The sequence below is a fragment of the Chrysemys picta genome, chromosome 25 (genome assembly GCF_011386835.1).
Source record: "Chrysemys picta bellii isolate R12L10 chromosome 25, ASM1138683v2, whole genome shotgun sequence".
Lineage (NCBI taxonomy): Eukaryota > Metazoa > Chordata > Testudines > Emydidae > Chrysemys > Chrysemys picta.
The window spans coordinates 3155458-3166813 of record NC_088815.1 but is presented as its reverse complement, the minus strand read 5'-3'; the positions used below and the strand labels follow the sequence as shown (position 1 = coordinate 3166813).

The following is an 11356-nucleotide window of genomic DNA, read 5'->3' as shown; positions in this document are numbered from 1 at the left end:
GCAGGTCTGTCAATGGCTATTAGCCAAAACGGCCAGGCGGGAACCCCGTGCTCCTGGTGCCCCTGCCCGAAGCAGGGGATGGCTCGGTCGCTAGCTCGCCCTGTTCTGTTCACGCCCCCGCCCGCACCCGGCGCTGGCCCCTGGGGGAAGGCAGGTTGCTGGGCTCGCTGGCCCCTTCCTCTAGCCGGGGGGGGGGGGCTCTGGGGCGGCCATATGAGCAGCAAGACTCCCCCCGCCCCGGAGACCCCCAGCGCTCTGGGCTCGACCGGGACCACGTGGGCCTAACGGGCTGGGCTGCGCGCCACGTTGCCGGGGGAGGGGCGACAGCACACGTGGGATATAGATAGACTCACGAGGGGGCGGGGATCATGAGGGAGGGGGGGAACTGCGCGCGCGCGTTCCCGGGAAGGTCACGCGCGGTCTCGTCGATGGGGCGCGCGGGTGGCTGGTGCGCAGGCGCACTGGGCGCCTGTGTCCGGGATGGCGGCGGCGGCGGCGGAGCCGGGAGTCGGGGCCGCGCCCCCCGCGGAGGAGCCGGGCTCGGGGTCGCTGTGCGCGGCCCCGCTGCGCCTGGCGCGGCTGCCCCTGGCCCGGGTGAAGGCGCTGGTCAAAGCCGACCCCGACGTGAGCCTGGCCAGCCAGGAGGCCGTGTTCGTCCTGGCCCGGGCCACGGTGAGGGGCGTCCGGGGTGATGGGCCGGGCGTTGGGGGTGCGCAGATCCGCCGCCCCCTTCTCCGTCTGCCTGGCAGCCCGGGGGTGCTCACAGGTGGGGGGAGTGCCCAGAGGTGGGGGTGGGTGCGGGTGCCTGTGGGGGGATCACCCGGGGGTGGAGTGCCTGTGGGGGAAGTCGGGTGCCTAGGGGGCGGACACCCAGAGCTGGGGGTGGGGTGCCTATGGAGGGAAGCGGGGTGCATGGGGGGAAGTGCCCAGAGGTGGGGGTGGGGTGCCTATGGAGGGAAGCGGGTGCATTGGGGGGGAAGTGCCCAGAGGTGGGGGTGGGGTGCCTATGGAGGGAAGCGGGGTGTATGGGGGGGAGTGCCCAGAGGTGGGGGTGGGGTGCCCATGAGGGGCTCTAGGTCTATCCTATTTCTGAACTTTGCTTTTCCTCCTGTGTTATACTCTCTCTCTTCCCCCATTTCTTCTGTTTGGGACTTTCCTCTCCTCCCTCTCTCCCTCCCTTTCTGAACTGCCTGCCCCAGGCAGCTTTTAGCTCTTTTCAGTGAAGCTATGCTGATCACTGCTGCCCTTGGATGTATTGTATTTGGCATCAGGTCAGTTACTTGCGCTGGTCACAGGCAATAGGTCCTGTTGTCATTTAGGCAACACCTGTTCCAGCCCCAATGTGAAACTGACTGGCGTGCTCTTTGGTGGCTGAAGTACTCTGTGCTTCAAAGACTATAGAATTTAGAATCACAGAAACGCAGGTGGTCACGTTCAGTCCCCTGCGCTGAGTCACTATTGAGTAAACCTAGGCCATCCCTGACAGGTGTCTGTCCAGCCTATTCCACTTCTTAACTATCCGTATAGTTAGAAAGTTTTTCCTAATATCTACCTAAATCTCCCTTGCTGCAGATTAAGCCCATTACTTCTTGTCCTAACTTCAGTGTACATGGAGAACAAGTGATCACCGTCTTCTTTATAACAGCCCTTTTATTTGAAGGTTTCAGAGTAGCAGCCGTGTTAGTCTGTATCCGCAAAAAGAACAGGAGTACTTGTGGCACCTTAGAGACTAACACATTTATTTGAACATAAGCTTTCGTGAGCTACAGCCCACTTCTTCGGATGCATGCATATGTTCCATTCTATGCATCCGAAGAAGTGGGCTGTAGCCCATGAAAGCTTATGCTCAAATAAATGTGTTAGTCTCTAAGGTGCCACAAGTACTCCTGTTCTTTTATTTGAAGACTCTTGTCAGTCCCCTCTCAGCCTTTTCCCACATGCCCAGTTTTTTTAATCTTTCCTCATAGGACAAGATTGCTAAACTTTTTATCATTTTTGTAGCTCTCCTCTAGACTTTCTCCAATTTGTCCATGTCTTTCCTAACGTGTAGTGCCCAGAACTGGCCGCAGTACGCCACCTGAGGCCTTACCAGTGTCGAGTAGAGTGGGACAGTTACCTCCTGTGTCTGACATACGACACTCCTGTTAATATACCCCAGAGTGATATTAGCCTTTCTCACAACTGCATCATGACATTGGCCCATATTCAATTTGTGACCCACTGTAACTCCCAGATCCTTGTCCATTTCAGATTATTGTTACTTTCATGCACAAGCAACAAAGAGCCAGCCCATCATAATCTCAGTGTCTAGCCCAGTGGACAGACCACTGAGCTCCAGTTCAGCCACTGCCCTGCTGGATGATCTTGAGCAAATCACTTCACTTCTGTAACTCAGTTTCTCCATCTGTAAAATGGGGATAATGACACTGATCTCGTTTGTAAAGTGCTTTGAGGCATACTGACAGAAAGTGCTAGATAAAAGCTAGGTGGTGTTATTAATCTGCACTCTATAATTCACACACAAAACTGTCACTCCCACGTATGATTTACCTATAGGCAGCAGTGAGATCTCTGATTATTGAAACTTTTTTACTTTTACAAAACGCTACAGAACACTTACTAGCATATGCCCAAGTATTGTAAACATCCTCTCAAAATAAGTAGAGAGAAATACGCTTTAAGGTACAGAATCTTTGCTTTTTCAATTGAGATTGATTTTGCAAATTGATGACAGTGATCAGTTATTCGCAGCAAGTCTTTCCAGTTATTGGCATGAATTAGCACAGTTCTCTCCACTGTCTCAGCATACACAAGACCAAATCAGAGATGCCAGACTGTTCTGAAACCCTTGAGTATTCAAGAGGTGCTTAGTCAAAGATCAGAGTCTGATCCTGCTAACACGCAGCTGCATTTCAGGGAAACGTTGTCCCCTGGAAGAACTTTTCATATATAATTTGAAACTGAAGTAAACTTCTCTGGTTGCAATGTAAAATGAGACTCTCTTAAAAAATCTCCTTCGTCTCTTCCTGCCTCTACCCCACAACAGCCTCCTAGAGTTTGGATGGTGCCACAACATGGGCTCTGTCCATGCCTCTTATTTTATGGCAAAGCAAAACTGAAAATAACCTGTTTAGGTTGTACAGCTTCCCCGTCACTGTTTGCCTGTTACTAGCAGCAATATTGGGTCTCAGAGGAACATGACTCTGAGATGATAGATGCAGTGGAGGATTAAGGTTTGACGTTAACTCTGGGCATGATCCAGTGAGGAGGCTGTCATCCTACAAGAAGCAGGGGAAGGGACTTTCAATGCCCCAGATACTGACTTGTGATGTTCGTTAATCTGACAAGAAGCCTGTGGCTGTAGGCTGTGGCTTATTTATTATTATTTAACTGCTGACTGTGTGCTCAGCACTTTATGGAACACCGAGCTCAGACAGTCTCTACCCCAGGGAGATTACTGTTTAAACAAGAGACACAGAGAAGATAGGATGCTTTGAGAACAACAGAAGAGGGAATGACTAGGATTTTTTTTTTTTAAGTGTTAATGTTGTTAACTTCCTTCTTGGGCATTGTGGAAGAAGTGAGCCATTATGATGGATTTGAATGGCAGCTTGACAGACCAGACTAGGGAGGTCATTCCATGCATAGGGGGAGCATTAAAGGCAGGAGGCAGTTGTCAGAGACATGGTTAGGAATTGTTAGGGAGCAGAGCAGTAAGAGACCAGTTTGTTAATGTAGGCAAGAGTTAAGATAACTTCCTTCTAAGCATCCCCTAGAAGAGGCAAACTAACCCAAAGGTGATGAGGAGTAGGCAGGGCGTGACTCAGTACCTCTTCTGCAGCTGCCATCAGAGCTGTGTGGACACAGAGAGGAGAAGCATCCCAGGGAGTGGTGCAGTGTGCACTCCTCTGTCCTGGGGAATTCCAGGAGCAATTCTGCTTGGGTGGGGTGGCTCTAGGCCACCTCCAAAATGAGCATGTGAATGAATTGCCCTGTAGGACCCTTAGAATGTTTCATTCAGTCACTAGCTCCCATTGGGGAGCAATATCTCCGACAGCCCTTTTTGCAGAGATTTTGACTGTATAATCTGGCTTCCGCTTTCATTCAATAGTCAGTCCATTTTTCGTCTTGGTTGTGAGACTTCTTCATTTAGATTGGTGCTGAGACTTGTGTGGCTTTATTATGGTCTCTTCCAGGGCCCTTCCAGCTCTCTTTCACAGTTAACCTCACTAATTATCCTGTTAACTCATCTTCTCTATTAGCGTCCTTCATTTTGTTAATGTCACTTATTCTTCCCAGCTGACAGAATAGCCCAGGGGTGGGCAAACGTTTTGGCCCAAGAGCCACTCTGGGTATGGAAATTGTACAGCGGGCCATGAATGCTCACAAAATTGGGGGTTGGGGTGCGGGGGCGGTGAGGGCTCCGGCTGGTAGTGCGGGCGCTGGGGTGGGGCTGAGGATGAGGGATTGGAGGTGCAGGAGGGTGCTTCGGGCTGGGACTAAGAGCGGGAGAGAGATCAGGGCTGGGGCAGGGGGTTGAAGTGCAGGCTCCGGGCGGTGCTTACCTCAAGCAGCTCCCAGAAGCAGCGGCATGTCCCCCCTCCGCCTCCTACATGGAGGTGCAGCCAGGTGGCTCTGCGCACTGCCCTGTCCGCAGGCGCTGCCCCTGCAGCTCCCATTGGCCATGGTTCCTTGTAGGAGCCGTAGGGGGGACATGCCACTGCTTCTGGGAGCTGTGCGGAGCAGGGCAAGCCCCCGGACCCCGCTCCCCGGTGGGAGCGCAAGAGCCGGATTAAAACGTCTGGAAGGCCAGATGCAGCCCCCAGGCTATAGTTTGCCCACCCCCAGAGTAGCCTGTACTCTTCTCACTTCCTGGATTGTCATTGCACGTTACCATGGTTTAGGGCAGATAATTTGATTTGAAGGCCAATGGTGATAAGCTTCCTCTGAATCTAACTAGCATATAAAAATTCTGCATTCCTATGCCATGGAAAAAGTGGCAGAAGAGAATAAAAATCTCTTTACATGTACCCATAAAGGTGCAATCATTTAAGGGCTTGTTTTATGAGAAGTTTCCATTTGCTGATTGGATCAGAAGACCTGAGACAGATTTGCTAGGTTTCACACTTGCAGTGTTGAAGCTGAATGTCACCTGTGTGTGCTGGGGGACAGTGTATGACAACCTGTCAGATGGACTCCTGGCAGCCAGCGGGGAGCTGACCAATCTAACATTGAACGGGATAGTGGGTGCATCTTTTAAGAGAGCAAGATAAAGCTCTCCTTAACAAGCAGTGCTTGTATCAGAGGGGTAGCCGTGTTAGTCTGAATCTGTAAAAAGCAACAGAGGGTCCTGTGGCACCTTTGAGACTAACAGAAGTACTGGGAGCATAAGCTTTCGTGGGTAAGAACCTCACTTCTTCAGATGCAAGTCTTACCCACGAAAGCAGTGCTTATAACCTTGCTCAGTCTTACCCACGAAAGCAGTGCTTATAACCGCCACTCGCTATTACTTGCCTTGTCAGTTACAACCTTGTCTCAAACTTTCTCTTTTTAGAGCACAACAGTTTTGCTGTTTAGTGTTTGTGAAACCACTAAGGGAAATTGTAGAAGCCCAAAATGCTTCAGCAGCTCAGTTTGCTGAAGGTCCTGTGCTCTGTCATCTCCCTATAACAGGTTCTGCTACCTCTGCATTGCCTTCTTTGGCCAAGATAGGGACCTGGATGATCATGAGTTGGGTAAGGCTGGAAGAGATGGTAAGGATGCTGGAAGAGAGAAGAATCTGGAGAGTTGGTAGGAGGTTGTTTACTCCCTCTGTTATAGGTGCCTGTCTGCCCTTTGTCAAAGAATTCCACAACCTCCGGCTCTTGTAATTGAGATGATAATGGTGGCTATAAGTGCTGTCTAAGAGGTTGCAGACTTTGCTGCAGGAATCCTTTATCACCTGGACACAGAATTGCTGTAATGTTCTCAAAGCTATCCTGGAAGAGCACTTCGGAGCTTTAGCTAGTGCAGAATGTGGCAACCCACTTTCTTAGTACATCAGACTGATGTGAGCACTCTACACCTCTGCTCTCCACTCGATTCCAGCTTGCTTCTGGTTGCAGTTCCAAGTGTCATGATCGGTAAGCTGTAAATGGCCTGTATCATAGTTACTAGAAAGACCATCTGTCTCTCGGTGTCCTGATGAGATCAGCTGAGCTACTCTTGCTCTCCGTTCCAGTGGTGCTCTTGTGGTCTGGTGTCTGGGCAGTGGAGAGTGTCCAGCTGTGAAATTTGTTCCCTCTTCTGATCAGTCAGAGCCTGAGTTTCATGTCCTTCAGCGCACAGTACAGGATGTATTTACTTGCTGCAACTAAGAAGCTCATTTGGTGGTAGGTGGAGGTACTTATAGGTAGGTTATTCTACATTGTCCATTGAAAGTAGTGCAGATATGATTGGCACTCAGAAGGTGCAGTGATGGGCAGTTGGTAGCTGGTATCCCTGACAAATACTTACTTTGGATAGCAAAGCCTGCTAAGCTCAAATCAAGTGTCATAATTAGCCCTGAATGGAGTTGTCCTTTCCTAAAATTGGTCACCTCCTTAAGGGCAAAGGCATGTTTTGACATAATTTGCTGTGATCTAGAGTATTGCTGATACTTGGGAGCCAAGACACGGTTGCCAAAGAAATCTCTTTGCAAGTTGCAGGTCTTGGGGTAAGAATATTAACCCATGGGCCTCAGTAATCCGTGAAAGTGGATAACTGGTTCACAGAATCAGAAAAGTATGTTGCATGTTCAAGTGTATGTTTTGAGAGAGAAGAAAAGCAGGACTCACACTCCCTTCCCTCACCTCCAGATATACACAGGGACCTCTAAAGCCCCCCCGGCACCCTAATAACACTTGTCCCTGATATGCAGTAATTGTCTAGTTTAAAGGTTTCATTGAACATTCTTAGAGCTGATCAGAGGAAAGGGAGCATCGAAAGGGGGAGAGGGTGTAATTTTTTCCTTTAATCCTTCAGAGCTCAACTGTCCCGTCTGCTTGTAACAACAGATTGCAGTCACACCTTTCCCTTGTTGTAACAATCTGTCTCTTCCATCCTGCAGGAGTTGTTTGTTGAAACCATAGCTAAAGATGCTTATGTGTATGCTCAGCAAGGAAAAAGGAAAACTCTGCAAAGGAAAGACTTGGGTAAGAAGGCCAAATATTACATTGTAAAATATTCCCCCATAGTCTCCAAAATTAAGAAACCTATTTTAAAAAAACTCATTGTTAAAATCATATGTTGATGAGTTTAAAATATCTCTGCACTTGCATTTGTTTATCTTTGCCAATTGTTTTCAATTCACTTTGTTTTACAGATAATGCCATTGAAGCTATTGATGAATTTGCTTTTCTGGAAGGTGAGTTTCTGGTTGGTTTAATTTTGTTTTAATTTTTTGCAGACATTGTCTCCATATCGACAGGGAGAGCATTCAAATCAATCATTTGCAGATTTTTCGGTTTTGACTTCAGTTTAGTAACAGCTAATGGCCCAACTAGAAATGTGCCACTTGTCTTGGTAACATTTGAAATTCAGCATTCAAAACACTGACTTGAGGAGTAAAGTGGAACATCAACAATGAAATACCTTTCAGGGAGATTTGTTCTTAGAATTTTGTAATCTGGTTAAGATTTGATAAATTACATCATCTTCCCTTGGCTGCTTGCAAACTAGGTTCCACTGTTTGTTCATGTCTATCTGTGCTGTCTGCCTGTGCCCCTTTTGAATTTCCTTTTGAATTTCTAGGTACTTTGGACTGATCTCACCAGGAAAGGAGTTACCTGAAGAAAGAGTCAGCGGAGTGGGGTGGCCCTTGGAAGACACATGGCATGAGATTTTCAAATTAATCTAGGCAAATTTTCGTGGAAGATGTGTCTCTGTTCCTAGACTACTTTGGAAATCTCAGCCAGAATGTATTGTAAAAAGCTTAATTGTGATAGTTCTTTATTTAAAATCCATATTTTTTCATACATTTTTGTATGTAATATGATCTCCAGCTCACATTTCAGAACCAGGCTCAGACTTTCACTGTGTAACACAGCAATAGCTCGGAATTGCCATGCTGTCCTAGCATCTCCTCTAGAACTCGGTGGTAATAAAAAGCATGGAGATTGGGGTGATCCTGCCGCTGAAGTCCGAGGGTAGTTTATTTTTTTATGGAAATGTATTTCTTGTATATGTTACTCTCTTGGCCAAATAGAGTTCAATGTTTCTTGACCAATGGGTGTAATAGTTTCTCTTCAATGTGTCTGTGTGAAGGGACTGGGATGGGGTGCGCAGTGCACATTCATGCATACATTATGGGAAATGTTGGCCTCATAGTGGGTTGGATAATATAACTTGGCATCTCAGTTGAACTAGGCAGTGTTCTGGAGGCAACAGTTGCAGATCCGTCATTGAGTTTGAGTTGAATTTTGCACTTAAAAGAGGGCTTCGGCCTCTTTGTTATGTATGGAAAATAGAGCTTCATTCTTCCCAAAATTACAGCTCTTACTCTTTGAGCATAGAATAAATTTTCTGAGAATTTACAAGTAAATCCATTGATTAGTATAGCAATTAAAATTAATTTTAAAACGGGTCTTCAAGAAATCTAGAGTATGTCAGACCTCCTTCCTCCCTGCCCCTCCCATGGCCTTAAGGAATGAAACAGATGTCTCAAACTTCCCATATAGTTAAAACTCACTAATCTTGTCTGTAGGTGGCATACAAAGAATTTTTCATTTAGGATTAGTAGTCATTTTTCCCTGTCACACCTCAAAACCAAAAGTTTCTTCTACGGCTGAGGCTGAAGAATATTTTACTACAGAGAATTCAGAGTAGAACTGCACTTTCAAAATGACTGCCACCTAGGGTGACCAGACGTCCCAATAAAATCGGGACCGTCCCAATATTTAGGTGTTTGTCCCGCGTCCCGACCGATCTTGGGTCAGGATGCAATTTGTCCCGATATTTCGCTCCGCCGGCAGCACTGCTGGTTTTTGGTTATTTTTTTTTATTTTTTTGCTCCACCTGCAGCACTCGGCTTTTTTTTGCTCCGCCGGCGGACCCCCCTCCCCCTCATCTGTCCCGATATTTTCTTCCTCTCATCTGGTCACCCGACTGCCACCTCTTGTTCTCAGGGGACTAAGGCCACAAGAACCCCTTGAGCAAATTTGGCTGCTCTCTCTCTTCAGCTGCTCCTCAGAGATTTTCCCTCAGCCTGCTGCCAGCAGAATTGGTCAACATCTTCCCTGAAGGCAGCTTGGCTTCACTCTTGCTGGGAACAATGGGAAGCACTGGCCATTTTGAAAAGGACTCTTAACTGAGGGTAGCTCATGACTTCAGTCCCACTGAGAACAATGGGAGGCAATAACCATTTTGAAAACAGGCTAAATCTTCGGGAGTGACCGTTAAGGAGAAGATTTTAGGTACCAGCCTCAGTTGAGACACTAGGGGCTTGTCTATACTTACGCGCTGGTTCGGCGGCAGGCAATCGAACTTCTGGGTTCGATTTATCGCGTCTTGTCTGGACGCGATAAATCGAACTCAGAAGTGCTCCCCGTCGACTCCGGTAATCCTGCTCGCCGCGAGGAGTACGCAGAGTCGACGGGGGAGCCTGCCTGCCGGGTCTGGACCGCGGTAAGTTCGAACTAAGGTACGTCGACTTCAGCTACGTTATTCAAGTTGCGTACCTTAGTTCGATTTGGGGGTTTAGTGTAGACCAAGCCAAAGTTTCAGTTATGAAAAATAATGGCAAAAAAGCACCATTAATCCTAAATAGTTCATTCCAAAAGCTACCGATAGGATCATGTACTATCTGCATAACAGGGAGAAGATGAGGGAGGGGGATTTTCAGGACGAAGGAGAGCGAAAGTGGGATGTACACTCTGGCTGCTTTGGCAAAACAGCTAGCTGGCCTGTATGCTTTGGCTGCCTTGAGCTGCTCCAGGGTGAGGGCAAACCAGTCAGAGTATACTGGGGAATTGGGCCATAAAAGTTGAAATTTAAAAAATGATTGATACATCATCTCTCCAAATCATTGCTCTGTATTCATGTGTGACATTTTTAATTAAAAGGAAATTACCTGGCACAAACTACATTAAGATGGAGTTAACTCTGAGCGCATGTATCAGTAAGGTTAAGATTCGGTCATGGATATTTTTAGTAAATCATAGAAGATTAGGGTTGGAAGAGACCTCAGGAGGTCATCTAGTCCAACCCCCTGCTCAAAGCAGGACCAACCCCAACTAAATCATCCCAGCCAGGGCTTTGTCAAGCCAGGCCTTAAAAACCTCCAAGGATGGAAATCCCACCACCTCTCTAGGTAACCCATTCCAGTGCTTCACCACCCTCCTAGTGAAATAGTTTTTCCTAATATCCAACCTAGACCTCCCCCACTGCAACTTGAGACCATTGCTCCTTGTTCTATCATTTGCCACCACTGAGAACAGCTGAGATCCATTTTGGAACCCCCCTTCAGGTAGTTGAAGGCTGCTATCAAGTCCCCCCCTCACTCTTCTCTTCTGCAGACTAAATAACCCCAGTTCCCTCAGTCTCTCCTCATAAGTCATGAGTCCCAGCCCCCTAATCGTTTTCGTTGCCCTCCGCTGGACTCTCTCCAATTTGTCCACATCCCTTCTATAGTGGGGGGACCAAAACTGGACACAGTACTCCAGGTGTGGCTTCACCAGTGCCAAATAGAGGGGAATAATCACTTCCCTCGATCTGCTGGCAATGCTCCTACTTATATAGCCCAATATGCCGTTGACCGTCTTGCCAACAAGGGCACACTGCTGACTCATATCCAGCTTCTCATCCACTATACTTCCCAGGTCCTTTTCTGCAGAACTGCTGCTTAGCCAGTTGGTCCCCAGCCTGTAGCGGTGCATGGGATTCTTCCTAATTGCAGGACTCTGCACTTGTCCTTGTTGAACCGCATCAGATTTCTTTTGACCCAATCCTCTAATTTGTCTAGGTCACCCGGACCCTATCCCTACCCTCCACATATCTACTTCTCCCCCCAGTTTAGTGTCATCTGCAAACTTGCTGAGGGTGCAATTAATCCCATCATCCAGATAATTGATAAAGATGTTGAACAAAACTGGCCCCAGGACCAATCCCTGCGGCACTCCGCTTGATACCAACTGCCAACTAGACATCGAGCCATTGATGACTACCCGTTGAGCCTGACAATCTAGTCAGCTTTCTATCCACCTTATAGTCCATTCATCCAATCCATACTACTTTAACTTGCTGGCAAGAATACTGTGGGAGACTGTATCAAAAGCTTTGCTAAAGTCAAGATATATCACATCCACGGCTTTCCCCGTATCCACAGAGCCAGTTATCTCAT

General features: G+C 47.8%; 1 protein-coding gene across 2 annotated transcripts in view; it reads left to right on the top strand.

Annotated features, from left to right (window-relative positions):
* Positions 1-378: 378 nt before the first annotated feature.
* LOC103306317 (uncharacterized) overlaps positions 379-11356 on the top strand; it is a 58038-nt gene continuing 47060 nt past the window's right edge. Inside the window, exons 1-3 of one of the 2 annotated variants that reach the window (XM_065578284.1) lie at positions 379-672; positions 7088-7172; positions 7343-7384. In XM_065578284.1, coding sequence (XP_065434356.1) covers positions 481-672; positions 7088-7172; positions 7343-7384 — 319 coding nt within the window. In that variant the 5' untranslated portion in view covers positions 379-480. Of the gene's footprint in view, positions 767-7087; positions 7173-7342; positions 7385-11356 lie in introns of both variants that reach the window. The other variant, XM_065578285.1, reaches the window with a different exon arrangement.